The sequence below is a fragment of the Prenolepis imparis genome, unplaced genomic scaffold, assembly GCF_030444845.1.
Source record: "Prenolepis imparis isolate NDT839.2.m4 unplaced genomic scaffold, iyPreImpa1.0 SCAF_6, whole genome shotgun sequence".
Classification (NCBI taxonomy): domain Eukaryota; kingdom Metazoa; phylum Arthropoda; class Insecta; order Hymenoptera; family Formicidae; genus Prenolepis; species Prenolepis imparis.
The window spans coordinates 7,999,725-8,020,320 of record NW_028141164.1 but is presented as its reverse complement, the minus strand read 5'-3'; the positions used below and the strand labels follow the sequence as shown (position 1 = coordinate 8,020,320).

General features: G+C 36.1%; 3 protein-coding genes across 8 annotated transcripts; all 3 read right to left on the bottom strand.

Moving 5' to 3' along the window:
• Window positions 1-2,375: 2,375 nt before the first annotated feature.
• LOC145937261 (uncharacterized) lies at window positions 2,376-4,863 on the bottom strand. Its single transcript, XM_083040199.1, has 6 exons — window positions 4,408-4,863; window positions 4,182-4,338; window positions 3,792-4,063; window positions 3,419-3,648; window positions 2,998-3,314; window positions 2,376-2,809 (listed from the first exon to the last, which is right to left on the bottom strand). Exons 1-6 carry the CDS (start codon window positions 4,551-4,553, stop codon window positions 2,720-2,722), a joined length of 1,212 nt encoding a protein of 403 aa, XP_082896325.1. The 5' UTR covers window positions 4,554-4,863; the 3' UTR covers window positions 2,376-2,719.
• A 631-nt stretch (window positions 4,864-5,494) lies between these two features.
• LOC145937281 (uncharacterized) lies at window positions 5,495-9,729 on the bottom strand. Of its 2 annotated transcripts, none has more exons than XM_083040239.1 (4): window positions 9,611-9,729; window positions 8,783-8,984; window positions 7,911-8,121; window positions 5,495-5,801 (listed from the first exon to the last, which is right to left on the bottom strand). In XM_083040239.1, the coding sequence occupies exons 2-4, from the start codon at window positions 8,970-8,972 to the stop codon at window positions 5,657-5,659; spliced, it is 546 nt and encodes a 181-aa protein (XP_082896365.1). In that variant the 5' UTR covers window positions 8,973-8,984; window positions 9,611-9,729; the 3' UTR covers window positions 5,495-5,656. The 2 variants fall into 2 exon arrangements, with proteins under 2 accessions (XP_082896365.1, XP_082896364.1); XM_083040238.1 differs by lacking the exon at window positions 9,611-9,729 and adding an exon at window positions 9,077-9,342.
• A 1,758-nt stretch (window positions 9,730-11,487) lies between these two features.
• On the bottom strand, window positions 11,488-19,187 carry Geko (olfaction protein geko). 5 transcript variants are annotated; one of them, XM_083040212.1, is made up of 5 exons: window positions 19,043-19,187; window positions 18,159-18,607; window positions 17,362-17,691; window positions 16,078-16,210; window positions 11,488-12,308 (listed from the first exon to the last, which is right to left on the bottom strand). In XM_083040212.1, the coding sequence occupies exons 3-5, from the start codon at window positions 17,558-17,560 to the stop codon at window positions 12,137-12,139; spliced, it is 504 nt and encodes a 167-aa protein (XP_082896338.1). In that variant the 5' UTR covers window positions 17,561-17,691; window positions 18,159-18,607; window positions 19,043-19,187; the 3' UTR covers window positions 11,488-12,136. The 5 variants fall into 5 exon arrangements, with proteins under 5 accessions (XP_082896338.1, XP_082896336.1, XP_082896337.1 ...); XM_083040210.1 differs by having other exon boundaries at window positions 17,921-19,187; XM_083040211.1 differs by having other exon boundaries at window positions 17,939-19,187.
• Window positions 19,188-20,596: the final 1,409 nt, after the last annotated feature.

Sequence of the window (20,596 nt, the reverse complement as noted above, 5' to 3'; positions counted from 1 at the left end):
AAAGCTTCCGTTGCCTATATAGGTGCAGATCTCCAAGACATCTTGCTGATCCCTTCGAAAAAAACTCCGATTGTTCCCTGGGTGTGGGATAGACTCCTCACCTGGTCGTTGATGATAGATCCTACCTGCAGCGTATTTTTCACGGGGATTAGCTGCCACAATCACGCGGCAGATCCTTTTGTGTGGCTGAGCTCGGCTGAGCAATGTCGTACGTAGATGCTCCTTTGCATCAGCCATCCACCAATTCGGGAGGATTTGTTTCGCCACTTGGGGTGTGGTAAGCCGATATGAGATAACGCCCCGACGACGTTGCCGCTGTTAATAACGAGGAATTATCGCTGCGATACAATAGGCCTGCGGAAAATCCTCTTTGATGTCTACGACGAAAATAATACCGCACTAATAGAGCGAGATTATGACAAAGCCGTGAGGATAGACGACGTTGAATCGCATTCTCGTTGCAGTCTCGAGCGCTAATCCTGTTACTGGCTCTATTCACTTTAGCATATAGTAGCATCACTCGACAATCCACAATCTCTACCAACTCAGAAGCTAAATTTAATTATCGCGAATTAAATATAATACGTTAAATTAAAAGTCTTTATATCGCAATTGTTGAAAAATATTACATGAAATCTCCCAAAGGTAAAAAAATATATTCACGGACCAATTAATATTACATAATTTTACGAAGCCGTGTTATTTCACCTCACGCAACGAATTATAAATCAACGGTCTCCATTGCACACAGTGTGTATCTCACGTGTCACGATGCGTGAAACGAATCTTTATAAAGTTCCTACGTAGTATCACGCGACATTGGATGTATCAGAAGGCTAATTGTCTTCCGCTGTCAGTTGCACCCCACTTGGTTCTGTCCGGGGCACACGCCCCTTTAGGCTACAGCATTGCCGTGGACTTGGCCATACCATTTCTACCAACCCCCGCCTGCGTCGAGTCCATGAACGCGATGCACGCCCCAAATTACACGCCAGAAAGGATAAAATAATTACACGTTGTCCGCCGCTTTTTCGACGTTGCGCCTTCCATTTCTACAACGTCACCGAGCGGTGAGCCGCTATTTCGAGAAAGTCATACGTGAATTTTACAGCTGCGTGTCAAACGTTTCACACCGCAAAGAGATAAACGGCAATACATTGTATGTAATATCTTTTTTTATTTTAATAACGAATATTTTTGACAAAAGATAAATTCTTTTTGGAGAACCAATTCCTCCTTTTTTAGAAAAATGTTTACAAGAGATTACACTTTGATGTATTTTTTTTTTAATATTCAACAAATACCTTTAATTCAAATATACCTTCAAATATTTTATCTAAACTTTTCGGACACCCATATAGTGCGCAAAAATACCAAGAGCTGAAATGTTATTGCCGCATGTCATATAATAAATTTCTGTGTAAAATAATCCATATAATTAAAATATTATAATATAATATATATATTTTTATTCAAGAAACTTATGCACATACATTTCATACTTCAAGCTTGCACTTTTGCACGCACGCACGCAAGGATATATGAGAAACGCAAGATATTGCTATCATCACATGAGACGTGAGAAAAAAACACAAGTCAGGGAGTAACACCCTAAATGAATGGGAAGACTCTCGAAAGGCGTGTACGATCACCTGTCGAGCAAACTTTAACCATACGTGGCTAAAATCGCTAAGCGGTAGCGGGAAAGATACACACTTGCGTTGATCATAGACGTTATCGGCTTACGCTTTGCAAAATTCATGACAGCGATCGAAAATTATTACGCTCAAGGGTGATTGCACATCAGTATAGACCTAGCAAAGAATCTTCTGGCAACTGTATTCCCCGTGAAGAAAAATCCTTGTGTGAATGGAAAGATATTAAGAGAATAATTTCTAATTTCGGAAATTTTGTTCTCAAATAATTATATTAATTGTCTTTTTATAATATGTTACAAAATGGATAAATATTTAAAATATCGCGAATTAAAATTTCAAGTAAAGCAACAATAAAATAAAAAACTACAACAAAAACCCGATATATAAATCTCTTATATCTATAATCACACTATTAACTTTAAAGTTATACATATATCGTGTCAGATGTGCTTTAGAATAAACATAAAATCTATTATGAGAAAAGGTGAGGTAGGCGAATAGGGAGAATCCCTGCATCAGCGAGGATAGAATATGCTTTCGCACGTAGAATGGTCGATGCTTGCCTATCGACATCAAAATTGAATTTCCAGCTGAGTCTACAATTTCTAAATTCCGCTGGCAATGCATGTCGATGCTGTGAGATGTAATAGATAAAAAGTGTGTAAAACTGTGTAATATTGAAAATGAAAAAATGAATAGAGAAACAAAATTAAACGACTTGTAATAAATTAAATTAACTTGTCCCCTCATTTATGTGAACGTGTCTGGTTGCGAGCCATTCGGGCTGCCGAATCTCAGGCGATTGTGAAAGGTAATGCGCGAGTTAAAGTATAAAATTTAAACACATTAATTTTTATAGACATCGACCAAAATACATATTAAACAACAGTGATGAAATTAATTTATTAATCTTGTTTCCTAATTTATGTAACATCGATTATTTTAATAGATACAATGTAAATATAATTTTCTATGTATATATAAATATCTGAAAGAATGTTTTATAGTCAGTGATTCTGAACATTATTCTAGAATTTATCCATCAAGAAAAAAATCGATTGTTAATACAGAAAACGAAACGCATTACGTGATGTCGAATCTGAAATTTTAGAAGTAAAACGCAATACGCGAACACCTTGCTCCTCTGATTCCTGAAAAATATCCCACAAAGATAATTTTAGATATAACGCAATTTAAACACACACACATTAAATTTAGAAATTATTATGCATCGCTTAGCAATATAATCTTAAACTTGGTCTCAAAGGATTTTGTTTGCAAATATTATAATACGAGTAATTTAATTTGAATCTTATTTCTGTAAACACAAAAATATTACCTGAGGAAAGAACGGAATAGGAATTTGCGAAAATTTTTTCGCATTAGAGTTTTGTAAATCTGATTGGAATTCAAAAATCCTATTTTCCGATGGATGGTTTCCGTTTTCGTCTTTTAAAGACTTTTCATGACCCGAGAACACCACTCGACTTGAGCTCTCCAGCGTATTATCCTTTGAAAAAATGTTTTTTCCATTATCTTGACGAGTAGTTGAAATGTCGAACTTTAATTCGCCTGTTCCGGTACGATCAGCCTTCGCTCCAGCGGTGCCCGGGGGCAAGGCTTTTTGTCTCTTTTCTTCAAAGGATTTTAGCTCACCTTTGTTGTCAAAAATATTATTTAATTCATACAAAACCATAATTCATACCAATCTTACTTTACGATCTGCCATCTGTCAATAAATTTCATGGTACATTTTTTACCTCGCAAACCATAAGACGATTGAGGAAAATTGCCGTGTTCGCCTCTGCTAAAAAAGCGAAAGAATCCGCCGTTGTGATTGTTCAGATAATGCACCAGTTTGTCAGGATTACGCGGACACCTAGGATACGCGCGGTAACACATAGCCGGATTTCTATTGCTGCTGTAGCCCAGCACGGCAGCTCGAGCAAAACTCAATAGAGGAGACGGCTCTGCCGATCCGGCAAGCCATCTGAAAATATAATGAGAAACTAGATCTAGCGAGTTTATTTATAATATTTAATTTTCATCTATTGTACTACGTCGAAATTACGTATATTATTATCGTATGTCACTTAAAATTAGTGTTTCTTTATTGTATTATATTGCACGCACTGAGCAAAAATGTTTTTTCCAAATTCCCCCAAATAATGTTGCTCATCATTTCCCGTCGATGTCTGCTTATATCTTCCCGGTGGCTTTCCACTCGCTACTTCGCAGAGTATTCTGGACACACACTTTAGATCGTCGTAGCGGGAGATTGATGACAGAGCATTAAAAAGATTTATCCCAAGTCCGCCAAATTGATTGAAAGATTCATTTGGTACACTTGGATAATTTAATTGATAATTACTGGTAGTAGGATTCAATAGAAAATCTTGATATATCTACGAAATATTTTCAGAGTGCGTTAATAAATAATAATAATTAATTTTGTAATAGAATACAATCACACACAAGAGAGAAGATAGAAAGAAAGAGATAATATAAAAGTTATATACTTACCGATGGCATTTTATTATTAAATAGATTTAAGATGATATTTCCATAAGGAAATTCGTATGGAGCTTCTCTGTAAGCTAACGAGTCTGATCGACTCGTTTGCTTTAATGATCGATCATTATTTTGAACCGAAAGATTCATTGCAAATTCATTCATGCATCTATACGTTTAATTCATATAAATGAGTTGATTTAATTTTATTAATATTTTATCAGAATATTATATTTACCGTAATAAATCTGTTACATTATAAATCTTCTGAGAGACATCGAGAATGCATTGAATATTGTCAGATGAGTTTTGCGAATATTGTGATGAATATCCAACGTGAGCTTCGAGTAAAAGGCACCAAACGAAAATAAATTTACTTATCATTTTGCGAAATAAAAAACGAGTTTTCTTTATTTTTTAAAAACCTTTAATTGATCTGGCAGAGTTTGATAACTCTTCTTATACGCAAAGACACACCGTTAAATCTCTACTATCACATTATATCATTGTGATGTTAATGCTTTCTTAACACATTATAAATATAGACGATGCACCAGTTTACGAAAAACTTGTTTGCGCTTAACTTTACAATCGCGAATGTCAATCTATTCTAATTTTTTATTTGACAAGACGATTATTATTTAACAAGGCGACTTATATATTTTCTTAATACAAAACAAGAGAGTCGCCTCTCTAGGTTTTGTACCAACTGAAACTTTCCTCGAAGTTGATCCTCGTTAAACCATTCGGTCGGAAAGACGTGGGTTGGTAGTAACGTCACTATAAGCAACTCTCACTCCATACATGTAATGCTTTCGCGTTTGTACACGTGTGCGTGCGTGAGTGGACATATGTATGAGTAAAGCATCCCGCTGAAATGGCACAGTTTTCACAAGAGCTCTTCGAAAATAAGCAGATTCAAAGTGTACGTGGTTTCTTAAATGTCAAACGGTTTATTTTCGCAGAATAACACAAGTGTATATAACGACGTATCACATACACGTGATACATTGATTGAAGCTATTTATGTCACAAATGCATAGTGAATCTCGAAGAAATAAATGAACAAGTGCGTTGAGATGAGATGTTTAATACGTATATTTGAAGTCACACAATAATAATACTAAAATAATTTAATATATCTGTAAATTGTATAAACAATAATCACGTTTCTCATATTTTACAATACATATTCTCCTTGTTACAATTACTATTTATCAATTTGCTTTTTCTATTAAAACAAATGCACAGTATATGCAGATGTTAATTAACATACAATAATATAAATAATTTAATATAAAATAAGAAAGGGAATTTATCTTTTGTACAATTAACATGAACGATTATAATCATACAAACATGTGTATCGTTATCTTATACAAATAATATTATAATTTATTATTAGTCACAATACACTAATCTCTCAAGTCTATGGCATTATTTACAAATCAGTAGAAAACGCTCAACATGAATTGCACATTATGCTTTTAACTAACTGATAAGGTACCGTTATCGCAGCCTCTTCCTCTTTCCGCCAATGCATGACATAGCTTTGGACTGCTAATAATGTTGCCTAGGAAGATACTCAGCAAGTAATTTTCCTTCTTCAAATTGGGCGATGACTTGTACTCGCTATAAAATTACATAATGCAAAATAGCGATTATTAATCTCAACGTTGCATTAATGCAAACGTGCAAGTCTTACATTTCATGTACAATTAAAAATAATATATTACAATTTAAAAAAATATTGAAATGAAAAGTTTAAGATACAATAGAACATCGCCGTGTTTAAGTGCGCATGCACGTGCATTTTACACAACCGCATCACGACTCCGAAACTCTCTACAGAATAATCGATGTCTTGTTGCCTCATCATCGTTGTCTACGAGACATCTGTCATCTCGCCCAAATGGATTCCTAATTTCTAACGACGCCAATTCGCTTACAATACTTGTATCATCGACCAGGCTTTTCCGAGCTAGGAGGAGAAGACGCTCCGAGACGATCGGGACTCGGGACGGAGGACTTGGTCCCTCATCCACGGTCGGTTAAGCCCGTCTAGACGGCAGTTGCCGCCAGTACCCGATCTCCAATTTATCTCTCCTCCTTCTCCTTCTCCTGCCGGCAGGACACGTATCTCTCTCCTTGACACGAACATTCGCTCCTACGTGAGGTGCCCGCAGGTGACCGATGGAGAAGGAGAGGAGCTTGGGCATCGAAATGCGCGCCCCGAGAGATGCATCGTGCGTCGACAGGCACGATGACACGTGCTCGCTATCTCGCGCCGCGAGGCATTAGGAGGTCCAAGATAAGCCGACAGCTCCTCAAACCCACGGGCCCGGATAGCAGGGCAATCGTAAAATAGTAGGAGACTGCCTGGACATGCGGTGATGAAGACGAAGGGGTAAAGAGGCGGTGAGGAGGAGAATGAGAAACGAGTTATCAAGATGCATTAGAGTCGCCCGTGGAACCATTAAAGGCTATCTCCTCCCGGCGTTACTTACAACTGAACTTAGTGTAAGCTCCGTGAACGAACGCAGAGCGTAAACGGTAGCAGGGACTTCTTCTTATATCTTCGAACGGATGCGTGAAGAAAAGAAAAAAATATTTCGTAAGTCATTAGAAGAGGGTACCTCTTTGTTAATGTGCTTTCTTTCAAGAATCTGTAGAGATGTGGATAGCGTCTTTGACGTTATCGTTGCTGCTACCATTTTACGACACGTTTTGATCGCTTATTGATTGATTAGGCGCCACAAAGATTAGAGGATTAGAAGATTCAATTTTTCCCTTTTAAAGATATTTTCGACATATCTGTCAAAATGTGATAAAATTGACAGTGAAATGTTTCTATTTTAATATTTCACCGTAAAACTATTTTTATTACTGTAAATATCTTCTATATATTACTGTGATTTTATTGTAAATGTTTAAAAAAAAAAATTCTCCCGGTTAAAGATATTTCGGTATATCTGCCAAAGTGTGACGAAATTAACAGTGGAATGTTTCTACTTTAATATTTTACTGTAAAATTATTTTACTGCAAATATTTTCTATATTTTACTATAATTTTACTGTAAATATTTAAAAAAATTTTAATATTTACAATTACCTTTCCAGAATTTAATTATATGTATGTCACAAGAGATATTTAATCTTCTGCCAAAAAACAATAATTTGTTTTAAAATATTTTATACGAAAAATTTGATTTCTCAGGTTCGCTAAAAAAAACCTTTTTTTTTGCGACTTCGCACATTTGATCACTTCTTATAATAGGAACCTATTACTAATTGTCTTCTTCTCAAGAAATTAATTGCTGTTGCAAAGTCTTGCAAAAGCGAGTTAAGTATTGTACGAAATCATTACATATCATTGCACAATTGGAGAACGACAGTGTCTCTTTAATGAATTTAAAATCTTTGTTGAATTTATTATTTCCTAATTGAAGAAATGCGTTTGTGAAACCTGTTTTCGAGAGGCATAGATTCTTCGATCCGTAAACTTCAGAGTCACGATTGCGTAACGTAATTAGAATTGCATAGCGACAAGCTTTGTGAGTAAATTGATAATCTTCAACTTTACAGCTTATGGCTATTATCTAAAGGAAATTAATTCTTTCTAAGCATCTATATTTTTTCTTCGACAGTCATAAAACAGCTACAATCTAATTTTCATTTAAATCAGCAGATAAGCTAAATAAAAGCAGTTAAACTCGTGCTACTAATAAAGGTATATCGTACCTGAACACTTCACCCCAATCAAGAATATTCCAATCAAGTTGCTGATTTTTTTTTCGAAGCATTCGTTCTGCATATTCAACACAAATCCTTTCGTAGATGCAAACGTCATTTCCGAACTCGGCTACTAACTTTTTCTCGATTTGGCCAACATCTAAAATCTCTTCGTCGTATATAGAGGGATGTGCCCGTTTCACTCGACTAACATAAGTATCTAAGAATTCAAAGAGATGTAATACCCTTAAAAGATCTACAAAATATTTTATCCAAATTTGACTGTATTTTAGTGAGATTAATAATTATTCATCAAGAGAGAGAAATTCTCGTAAAATATCTTACAGAAATGGCAATCTTTTAAATATCAAATAATTTTAATGTGTTGCTTAAATTGACACGTATCTAATGTTAATGATTAAAAATGACTTTGATTCACTAATAGCGATCTCTGATGTTTTCAATTTGTTGGTGTGCGTATTTATTTAACGATGAACAGCTACACATACATTTACAGGGTGTATTGTATTCCATGTTTGAAAAAGAGAGTTTACCACATGTGAAACTCTTTCTCTTTTGCTGTTCGCTGATTCGTCTCGCGTGTTACATGAGCCGACCACGGAAAAGGCGTGCATATCTTGATATATTTTTATGCCTAGCGGACCATAAGACTGACAGATATTTTTTTGCTATGAATTTTATACGCGGACGTACATATATGGCAAAGTCTGCATATTTCTTCGAGTCTCTATTTTCATTTTCGTGATTTTTATTAGATATATATCTTTCATACCGCTATGATCAGTTATATAAAGAGAGTGCGAATATATGAATACAAATCTTTATGCATGAGAATCTTATTATATAAAAGAGCGCATTACCTGGATTCAAAATATAAGCGAGCTTCTTGAAGAAATTGGCGATTCTTACGCTCGCTATAATTACCGGAAAGCCAACCAGATGCACCGGAAGCTCGAAAAACGGCTCGTCTTGACCGGCAGGCGCCGCCGTCACGAGGGTCAATGCCAGAAAGCAGGAGCCGAGAAGCAAGAATGTCCGTGGCAATTGCATTATGTAGCGGATCTAAGGCATTCATTAATTAAGACAACCTTATGAAACTGACTAACAAGATCGTCGGGATATTTATCAACTTCCGCCATTCGTTGCGCGAGTACCTTTCAATTTAGTTGCGCAGTTCTCTCTCAATTACTTCCGCTTAAAAGGGAAACTACTAACTACTTTTGCATATAGAAAAGAATGATCTTTGTTTCACACGCGCGTAAAGTAATCTCGCAATTTTATAATACACAATTTATCTCTTCTCTCACCCGATTCCCCTTGCAGTTTGAATAATCATTAAAAACGAGAGCTGTGTGATAATAATACTGATAATCCAACAAAGCGTCGTACGTGAATTACACTCGGCATTAGGTATCTATCTAATTTAAAAACAGAAATCTCTCTTCAATTAAACTGTACATCAGATTTCTCGAGTTCGAAACACGCACTCCACAACAAGGTAAATTTATCCATTCGCGCTATCGCGAATAAATCAATTTTGTCCTTGTTATATACTTGAAAGCATCCCTATTATGTAACAGATACACTCTTCTAATACGCGGAAATCGATACGTTCTCGCCTCTTCTTCGATTATGCGATTTTCACGCGCATCACCCGAGAATGCACTTCCGCAACTGCGTTAACGTACCGCGTGACTTTGGTCACCAACGCGTGAATCTGGTCCACCGGTCGAGGATGCGGACGGACCGGCGGCGGCAGCGGCGACGGCTCGCTGGTGTTTGGTAAAAACTCCGTTGCTGAATGTTCCTCGACGCACCACGAGGCCGTGCCGACGAAGAGAAAGTGATCGTCCCCTTCCCGTCTACAATACGTTCGATCCGACGTTCGAGCTTCGTCTCTTACGACATTTAATACATCGCACAAGGGGGTTCTTGGTCCCCCGAAGATGATTCGCGACACGAAACTTTGTCCTTCTCTTCCCCTTCTTCCTCCCTTTCCCCTTCTGGTCAAGGTCGATGTGCCCGATACGTGCCTTTTTCGAAGGCATTTATGGCGCGATTTAGAAATTTTTCGGTTAATCAAATACTTCGAAATTTCATCAAGAAAGTGCGTGTCATCTTTTATGGACGACGTTTCGCCTTCGGCAAGATCACTTGCGAAATTCTACGCACCGATTTAAACGTGATGAGATATATCTTTCAAAATTTTGAAATAAAGCTGCATATTCCGATTGCCAATTAATCCGACTAACGTATAATGCAATAATTTTGGTTAAGGCTTCTAAAATATTTACAGGAACGATTGACAGATCAGACAAGTTTTTTAAACACAAAGCTGATAATCAATTGATTACGCTTATCAAAAGATAAGCCGACGCTAAATATAACGCTCAAGTCACAGATATCTGAAATCGAAAGAGTGACCTCATTTAGAAAATAAAGGTACGAATAAATATTTCTTTTATCACTGAAATGAACAACTTGATAGATCAGATTAAAGTTATTTCTCTAATCTATATCAAGTCTCAAAAGATCTTATTGTAAATACAGAGCGTCATTAGGGGTGTATAGAGGTTCATTCGTCGTGGATATATAATTTAATAGACATTAACGCTGACGAAATGTACTTTTGCAAAGAAGTAGAACGAGATAAATGTTTTAAATATTTTTTAAACCATGTCACGTAGATCACAGTTACCTACCTGATTGCTTAATGGACAACATTTTTCGTTTCTCTTCCGCCTCCACCGTCCTACTTTCAGGTGCCAAGATTTCTCAGCATCAATTGTACATGCAATATTACATGTCAAAATGCGATCAAAATGTATTAAATAATGCATCAAAAATAGAATTTCAATAAAATTTATAATTGATTTTAATATCATATGTCGGTTTTGGAAAAATTGATGAACACTTTTTCGCCTCGGAATTGCAGTCGTATTGCTAAACGAACAAGCACGTATAGCGAGAGAGGAGCGAAATTGTAGCTGTAAATCGCCAGAGTTGGCAGAGACAGCGATAGAGACTCGAGCCGCGATATCGCGCGATAATTTTTTACAAGTATTCCGAATGTCGCCGGCTGTTTCGGCAAGGGGTGGCGAAGGGGATGCAGTTAATGGTGCGGTTTCATCTGCGTTACGTTCCGTTACGTTCCCCTCGTCGCGCAACGCGCCGAAACCTAACCGAAACTCTTGGCACGATCGCGTTTACGATCGTACGGCTCGTTGGGAAATGTCCACTCTGGAAGTTGGCATCGAGCTTGAGTCGATAAAGACGCCGGCGATTATTGTAATAATTTTCGCGCGTTTCTCCTCTATGGGCCTCCAGATTATATCGAGAATGGCGGCGGCATTGTATTAGAAAAGAATAGAGAGAGAACAAAGATCCTGATAATTTGGCAAAGCGTCTCCTGAGGCTTTCCGTGAAAGTGCACGATTTCGGGATAGTATGGAGTGAACTTATAGCTATTTCGGGGAAAGTATTATATATTTATAGTAAGAAAATAGAATGATTAGTAATTTCCAGTTATAATTTTTATTTGTTATTTCTTATTTAAAAAATACAAGTATATATATACAGCAAAAAATACAAGTATATATATATATAACAGTACAAAATTAAAAATAATCGTATGCTATTAGTTATATAGGATTCCTGAATTGTACAAAATCATGTGTCGTGTATCAAAAGTGTGTATAAAAGCTATAACATGGGTAAATACATATTAACATAAATAAATAGTATGATGCAATAAAAAAGAGTATACATTTATTCTCTTGTAAATATTGAACCAATCAAATAAAAATTTCGCAAACAATAAGTAATTGCATAATAATATTTGAAATGTTATTCAACAATCAATTATAAAATCTAACAAAATAGTTTTTTAATCACTGAATAAGGCAGACGTTATTAATAATACATCATCTCAGATATATTTTTTTATAATCTCACTAATTTACGATTTTAAAAGAATTTCGCAAGCTAGAACTTTTGTTTCGCAATTTTTAAAAAAGATTTTGAACATCGCATAACATGTTTACAATTTTTTTTCCTCGATTGACTTTATTTTCGACGAAATTTGCACACATTATTTGCATCGCCAAAAAGACACTGCACGTATTGAATCATCGATAATGTCAATACTCCTGCGAAAGGAGAAGAATTCACACGATATCACAGGTTCAGCAATTAATCGAGGCGATTTTAACTTGTCAGCGCAGACGAACCTTTTTCATCATATTTAGAACGCTAATACCCGGCAACGGACACGTTGGATAAAAGTTATGACAACCTTGACCTTCTATACCGGAAATCAGCTGACCCATATGAGCTGCAAAGTGATACCTCGAAGGCACTTCCGCCATCGTGCTCAGACTTGTATCTCTGAAAGCAACAATGGAACAATTTTTTAAAACATTTTTATTAAATTTTTTGTCACGAGTCATATTTTTGCATTAGTGTGACACTCATTAATTTCATCAATTGTAAAATCGATTTCTTGCATCGGAGATCACTAAAATTAGGTCAAGATTTTTTTTTATTTTTATGGTGGTCTTTTTATATGGTGGGGGGTCTTGCAATTTCGATATATTAATGGGATAAAGTTTAAATGTCATAATGCAATCATCAAAGTATTTCTGAAAGCGAATTCAATGATGAAACACTTGATTCTGTTAAAGTCGGCCAATAATATATATAAGAATGAGCACAAGGTCATATTCGCGACTTTTCCTTTCGATATCGTTACAGCCAATGAATGTATTCACTTAAAGTCCGGTTATGCTTGGCAATAACGTAAGATGCATTATCTCTCAGATCCTTTCTCTATTTTAATTCACATTTGTATTCCTATACGAATCGAAAATGAACGAACAGAATCTATTATTCCTCTGTAACGTCATAAATACACAAATATATGCTAATATTCCACTTTAAAATATCACATTAATTTCTTTTTCCGTTATCTTGAAAATTCATTAGGTTTCAAAATGTAAAATAATGTAGAAATATTAATAAATAAAAAAATTAAATGTAAAAATTAAATATAAAATGTAAAATGTAAAAATTATTACATGCGGAATACAAATTGTCCAATTTCGTGCTGAAGATTTGCTCACAGGCGCTATTTTCTATAAATTTATTTCCTTAAATTTTTAGGAAGGAAAATCTGAATCGACATCATCCTCTAAAATGTCAAGAATTGCTGACAATCTCTTCCGCCTCAAAAATCGTCCGAATCTCATCGAAATGGAGCAGATATCGGGCTGAATTTTTCGAGAAGTCGTTCGACCTGTCGAAAGAGCAAAAGCGCAGCAGTTTTGTCACGTATGACTCTCGTGGAGGATGTCTTTCACCTTCAAAAACGAGGAAGAGATCTTCTCCCCCTTTACGACTCCGCGTCCTGACTCTCTCTTGAGAGTGACATCATGGGATATAAGGAATAAACGCGTAAAACGACTTTTTAGCCTATCTTGATCGGTTTAACCCGGACCGATCCGCGTAGATAAAAATCGGACCCGTCAAAACGGACTGGCGCGTTTACGCAGGCATAAAAGTAAATATAAAGCTCGGATCCTTCCGGAACATTAACCGCATTCGTTTTCGTTCAAGGATGCTTACTGACAGAGAATATGATAAAGACGCGCGAAAGATATGACGCAAGCTACATTTGCTCTACTCGACTTCTATATTTAAAGCATATTACCTAGAATTTTTTTGCGAGAAATGTAGAACTAATGTTTTTTCCTCATCGTCTTTTCTATAAAATTTTTATTTTCAAGAAAAAAACTTTTGAGAGAGTTTAATTATCTTTTATTAAAAATTGCAAGATTTATTTCACTATAATTATATGTACATGCGTCTATATAATTTTAATGAGCATGTAATATAAAGATATATGATGTATTTAAATGAAAAGAAGAACGCGTGACATCGAGAGTCAGTGTCGTCGTTTTGATTCATTATATTTTCTAATAGATCTCGCTTTTCTGCGTCAATTCCTTTTACTGTTCGTCGACGTCGTTTCTGTTTAACACGCAGACGGAAGTGAACAACCGTAATAAATATAAAGATTTTTATTTCAGCCCGCCGCTTTAGAGAGATAAACTTAAGCTCTATCCATCTCCATTTACGATATCCTACATAAAATGTCTCTTTAATTTTTGCATTAAAGTGATCAGTTATTTATTATTAACTCAACTGTATTTATTATACTGAAGAAAAAAAAGACTATATAAAAATGCATAATAAAATCTTTTTCTTTAGCAGCTATTAATAAAGAAATGTTAATTCCTTTATTTCTTATAGCATACAAAACAGAATATAAAGCAGTTATTTTGCTTATGAATAATGCAAAGTGTCTATACTTGCGTCATTAGAACGAAAACAACAACATTTTGAGAGACAAATACTGGGAGATGATTAAACGACCTTCTTTCGTCCGTGCAAAAGTATTATCGAAGTCAAGGAAATATAAACTTATTAACTTTCCGTCGTTGTTTACATAGATCGCGAAGAATGTTTGCAGGAAGCAAAGTTCCGGAAACGCGGCAAATCTCGGCTGGCCGTATGCCGGAGAAAGTATGCATGAAAAGGAAAGTGCTCGTTGGATGGCGAGAGATAGGGCAAGGAGGCATGTCTCATTTTCGGACATCGGACAGGACTTACATAAGACACCTGACGAACTTTCGCGGCTGCTTTCGACCAGTACTTTCCAAAACGTTTACGATGCAACTCTTACTTCACGATGACGTGTAGTGTAATGTATAAACGAATTATGAGACTTTGTATATATAATTCTTAAAAAAAAATCCATCGACAAGAATTCTCTTACAGTAGCACGAGATTTCATCGAGATGGTGATAAATAAATGATAAATAACTAATCAATAAAATAAATTTATTTTGCATATTTATGAACAATCTGAAGAGAAATTGTAAAAAGGGCTAACTGTAGAATCAGATAGATTTTGAAAGTCGTGTTTTAATTTGAAAGAGAACAGTCTAATTTGCAGTATTTCGGGGAAAAACCCAGTACAATGTATGTTAATTTTCTCGAAATTCTTCGACTTCCTAATTTTTCGACTCATTCGTTCAATTGACGAACAAATTGAACGAACGCAATGTTCACGGGGTCGACGCATGTAAATGTGTAATTAATACATTCACGCTGGAAAGTTCCGCGTCGACCAAAGTATGTACATTACGTATAGGATACATTCCGCGCTAACGCAAATACGGGGATTTAAAAGCGTTCCACCGGGGGAGCCGCATTTCCCGATTTTCCCGCGGCAGATGAGACACTCCGGTCCCGTTTTAACATAACTTTGCTTTTAATCAGAACGTAAAACGGCGCGAATTCGCGGTATAATTCTTTGCGTTATCCGCATAACGCGACAGATGTACGCATGTATACATGTATACGCGGAACTCGGCCGCGCGTTTTACCGCGGATAGTAAACGAAAATTGCAAAATACGCGCGTGCATTTACCCTGGGCGTCCAATTTTCCGGATCGCGGTCGCCTATGCCCCGTCGTTTTTCGAAAACGTTCTGCAGTATTATTGGCGCGCACACGGTGGATATTACCGCATCAGCCTTGATGAGTGAAAATTACAAAATGCACACGCGTTGTCGCACGTGCACTCCTCGGTAAAGGAACCAGTTATCGCGGTTCGCGCTTTCGAATAAAAGAATAAAAAAAAAACATAGTTTACATTTCGAAAGATCACGTTCCTCGTAGAGTTCTTCTGTCCCCAGAGAGAAGTGTGCGCAAAATTTAGGAAATAAATCTCTTACACTATATCGTTAATCTCGCGCTTATGCCGATTCAGGGTCGATGCACTTGAATCGTTTAGTGGTCGAAAGTTGTGAAAGTAAGAGCACACCGGGTGCAAGAGCCTCCGATGATGAAAGTAGATTCTCAACTTATTACATAGATTGGATAAACTGACGGAGGTTGGAACTATCGTTCATTCTAGATTTTCTCTCGAGCGCGACGTCAATAAAATCTAAACGTTTTTATATGATATCTGGTTGATACGCAAGTGAAATTTAATAATTATTATTAAAAACTGACAATGAGACCCATTTTCTCTCCTCGATTATCACTGACGAAAAGACACAGAAATATAAAACGTAATGGTAATTAAATACCTTATGAGATTCAGAAGAGATCGCTCCATTTCGCTCAGCTGGTCTTGATGAACGGACGACGTGAGTTCGCATATCAACTTTGGCAGGCAGGCGGTCTTGATCGTCGCCATCATCTTCGCACGGCGTAAGGCAGCTGTTGCAGCAGAAATCAGACCATTATTGTCAATTATATATCGTTGCGCATGCTATATCAGTCCAGAAGCTGACAAAACGATTAATGGAGCGCAGATATTATTTCGAATGACCGCGCGTATAATTCTTGTGCGCGAACGGCTTTATTTAATTCTGGTATGATAAGTGACAAGTTAACAGCCAAGGTCTCACGCGCCAAACATTTCTAAAGATTTCTGAGACATTATAACAAGAACATACTTGGAATAGCGCGGAGGGCACGATATGTCAATTTTTAATCGAAATATATTAATTGGAATAAACGCGTATAATAATTTTTAAATGTATTAATAACATAATATTTTTGCTGTCATTTGTATCTTTGTACGTGCTGAAAGATAATTCGCGATGATGATTTTATAGTTGTATATATTGTTAGTAGAATATCCGAGTAATTAAACCGTTTCTTTTTATTTTGACGTATGCACAATACATTTTTTGTTATTATACAAATACTTTATTAATTTGTAAAAAAAGATAGAAATCATTATACCCTTAAAATAATCACACAAATATATTATATTATGACAAACACAATCGTGCATATTACACACTGGAATATCAAAAAAAGCCACTACGATTGAATTGAAATATATAACACACATATGTTATAAATATCTCATATCGCATTCTACGTTTCAATCACCCTTTTTTCGATTAAAAACTGGTTTTAGTCTGTGAGTGAGATTCCGATAAACTGCGAGACGGATGAAACGCAAGTAGAGGGAATCTCGATAACGTTGCCAAATAATTAATACACACGAGCGCGCGGCTAATTAGCGAAGTGGCAATTAGCTCCGCGCGGTCTGACAAGTACAACTCGACAAATATTTCCTCCCTCGTAATAACGACGTGACGACACACGAAGCATGCATAGGCCTTCGCATATACTTATATCAGTATATACGTATAAGGGTAATTGTAGCGTGAAAATATTAAACAGCATGAAATGCGCACTGAAATTGCTTGGCGGCACGAGGCAACTATTTAATTTTAAATAGTTAACGTAAGAGGATTTTACATCCTTTATGACTTGTATATTTTTCTTTGATGTAATATATATTTGTGAAGAAATCATCACGTATCTTTCACGCGTCATTTTCTTTCTCTTACCATTATTCTTATCAACGTCTCTTTTCGAGACGACGGCTATCTTATCGAGGGGCCCCTTAAGCTGAGCTTCGGGTCCTCTAATGGTATCGTTCTTCTCCATTGCATGACCGAAAATTGATGAGATTAATATGCTATAATCGCCGGCGAAAATCAGAAACATGCCCAAAAATATCACCAGGCGTACCGTACTTGTGTCCATGTTGATTTTTTTCAGTACGATAAGTCTCTCGAAAATATTAGAGATAATTAATTAATTTTTGTTATCACACCGATTCGCGGACATGCATCTGATAAAATAATGTACGAATCCACTGCGGTAGGGAATTGCATCTGAAAGTATGAAATATCACATTGATTTTATCAACTAAAAAATAAATTCAGATTTATATAATAAAAAGAAAGAGATAAAGTTTTCTTGTATTTTATTTCCTACGTGTTGAAAAAAATATATACCTAATGTAACAAATGTATAATAAATGTACGACAACAGTAATATCTAATTAGGGTAAAATTTTAAAAACGGTAATCTAATAATAAATACTCTAATCTAATAATTTACCAGTGAATGATACATTACAACTGTGAAATTACACGTCGCATCAAATAATAATGTAAACGTGTAAACGTCGATTCGCGACGATGATTCCGCCGCTTTCGACGATCACGTATTATTACGTAAGCGTATAGCAGTCGATACACATCGCCTTACTTGGAGAACGCAACTGGTTTCGCCTTAACCTGAATTTTCAAAGATCAAACGATCACTTATAATACCGTATGACCATCTAAACAGATACCTGTCCCTGGACCAACGTAACTGGCAGGTCGACGCTGTGGAATGCAAGATCGCGGTTTCTTCCCTCTCTCCCTCGCGAAAGAGAAAGAAAAGACTCTCACTCTCCGTTAACTTCCACTTTCTTCGAGTTCCGTATCGCGCCGCACGGCGATAAAGCTGAATCCTCTTACAACGTCCAGCCTTACTTTCATCCAGTGCACGTTCAGAAAGTCGCTCTCTAAAGTCGACGATTTCTTTGTATCGTCGAATGCACTTTTAGCGCGCGGAATCGCGGAAACGACCGGCGAAATTGTAACGGAAGTCCTCCATCTACCTTTCCCGAGAAACTCTGCGGCAGGCAACTGCGGTTGAACTTTTCCCAGCGAACCGTAACAATGTCGTCGAACGAAGTCTACTTTAGAAACTCGCGTTCGTCTCGCCGGCTTAATTCGTGCGCTCCATCTTTCAGTTCTACGAGAGCAATTTTCCCTCTAATTACACACACACATATATACACACGTACACACACACACATACAACGACGTCTAAATTTCGAAAAGCAATTACAATTGCGAGAACAAACGGTCAATCCCCGGATGACATCGCTGACTGAAAATCATGCGCGTCCAACAGCCGCTTAAATCAAATCACGCGTAAATCGAAATCCGCGGATCGTAACTCTCAATATTGCGATTATATATATATATACGGATATGGCGCAATAGCTCTACAAAATGAATTTTTCCTTTCATCAGTCGATAGAGGTGAAAAATATCCCGATAAAATGTTGGACGTTGAAAATATCACTGCGTCACGGATGTTCGGGAAAACGTCTGCGCGCGCGAGACAAACAATTTTGCAAGAGCGATTGCGAAACATAGAACTCGCGAACGCGCCACTACCTACATATCCGCGTTGATGTAGCCACTGAACGTACACTTTGGGAGTGACAACTCGTATGAGAAGCTCTTCCGCCGAAGGAGAGAGAAATACGGGCAGCTCGACTGTACCGAGGCCCGTCGAAGTCGCGGAATGACTGTGAATGAGACTCGAAACCGCGGCAGCGAGCGTAACGAGTCGTCAGTGAAAGTTAGCCGATCGCTCACAAGTCTACGAGTTTCGATCGCTCACGGCTCTACATAGTTCAAAAACAAGGTAAACTGGCGGACAAATATATAATACATCCGCTTCGGTATCACTCAATTAGCCCGTTAAAATTTGGATAACATCTATTAGTCATTATTGAATGAATTATAAGTATGAAAAGAGAGATACTTTGTACCATGTTGAGAAAAAATATATATATAGTTTTCAAATAACAAGTATTGAAAGTACATAAAAATATACTTAACAAAATTTTTTTTATATAAAAAAATTATTTTTATAAAATTTTCGAGAGAGAAGAGATTAAACGAGATACACTCTGATTATAAAATCGATTTTATATATTTAGATTTACTTTCACGTTGATTTTGCAAGTAGAAACAGGCGTTTCTTCTATTTACTGAATTTCCAATGCAATTTTTTGCAAAATAATGACAGCTGTGCTTATATCAATCATATACCGTGTGTATGAGAATATGAGGAAAAAATAGAACTTTGATTAAATTGTAACAAGCAGAGCAGAAAGACAGTAATGTCAGTAAAAAATTAATAGGTTGATATACAGGTAGAGCAGGTTGTTGCATTAAACGACTATCATACGTAGCAAAAGCTTTCCCACAAGCGTGTCAATCTTAACATGCATAGATTCTAATTAAATACTTTCGTTCTTTCAGATAAAAGTATACAATTTAGTAGACTCAGTAGATATGTAGTTCAAGGAATGGACAATCGGTGTTTTTTAATAACCTAAATAGTCTTTCTAATACAGTTTTATCTATATTTGCGCATACTTGATGCAAGTAATTATCTTTTTGAGATAATATTTGAGAATAATATTACATATCTAAAATAAAGTAAAACACAACAAAATACAGGAAAAATGCGATGAATAATTCCTATTAGGAGAATTAAATTAGATAAAAAATATATGACGCAATTATTATCTACGTTATTATATAAAATAAAATTGCCTTCTTGATATCGCTTAGTATAGAACGATCGTAATCGAAATCATTTCGAATCTATAATGGGAAAGCGGCAAATATAATTTTCATATATATCAACATTAACGATGAATTTCATCGCACTACAAAACTTGTGGGCCGTAAATTATATGATAAATATTTTGGCACGCAATGCGTTGCATAAATGATGTTTTCTTTTCTCTACTAAGTTCTGTATTACTTTATTAATATCGCTCAGAAATTGTAGTGAATATAAGGCATGAACTCTGCATTTTTTGACGCATATGTCCGCGTACTCTCTTTATCAGTATCAAATTTATAATAAAAAAAATGGCACGATAAAAAATAATATAACTTTCTCTCGACATATAGATAGAAATATAAAACAAAA

Bases quoted from the DNA above. Each gene is read 5' to 3' on its own strand.
- LOC145937281 (XM_083040239.1), bottom strand. From the start codon at position 8,972: ATGCAATTGCCACGGACATTCTTGCTTCTCGGCTCCTGCTTTCTGGCA. The intron at 8,122-8,782 runs GTAATGCGCTCT...TTGAATTCTTAG, and splicing joins CGCTTATATTTTGAATCCAG to ATACTTATGTTAGTCGAGTG. The intron at 5,802-7,910 runs GTACGATATACC...GTAATTTTATAG, and splicing joins GATTGGGGTGAAGTGTTCAG to CGAGTACAAGTCATCGCCCA.
- LOC145937261 (XM_083040199.1), bottom strand. From the start codon at position 4,553: ATGATAAGTAAATTTATTTTCGTTTGGTGCCTTTTACTCGAAGCTCAC. The intron at 4,339-4,407 runs GTAAATATAATA...TTAAACGTATAG, and splicing joins AATGTAACAGATTTATTACG to ATGCATGAATGAATTTGCAA. The intron at 2,810-2,997 runs GTAATATTTTTG...GATATTTTTCAG, and splicing joins CTATTCCGTTCTTTCCTCAG to GAATCAGAGGAGCAAGGTGT.
- Geko (XM_083040210.1), bottom strand. From the start codon at position 17,560: ATGGACACAAGTACGGTACGCCTGGTGATATTTTTGGGCATGTTTCTG. The intron at 16,211-17,361 runs GTAAGAGAAAGA...CTGCTGCAACAG, and splicing joins AGACGTTGATAAGAATAATG to CTGCCTTACGCCGTGCGAAG. The intron at 12,309-16,077 runs GTATTTAATTAC...TGTTGCTTTCAG, and splicing joins TCTCTTCTGAATCTCATAAG to AGATACAAGTCTGAGCACGA.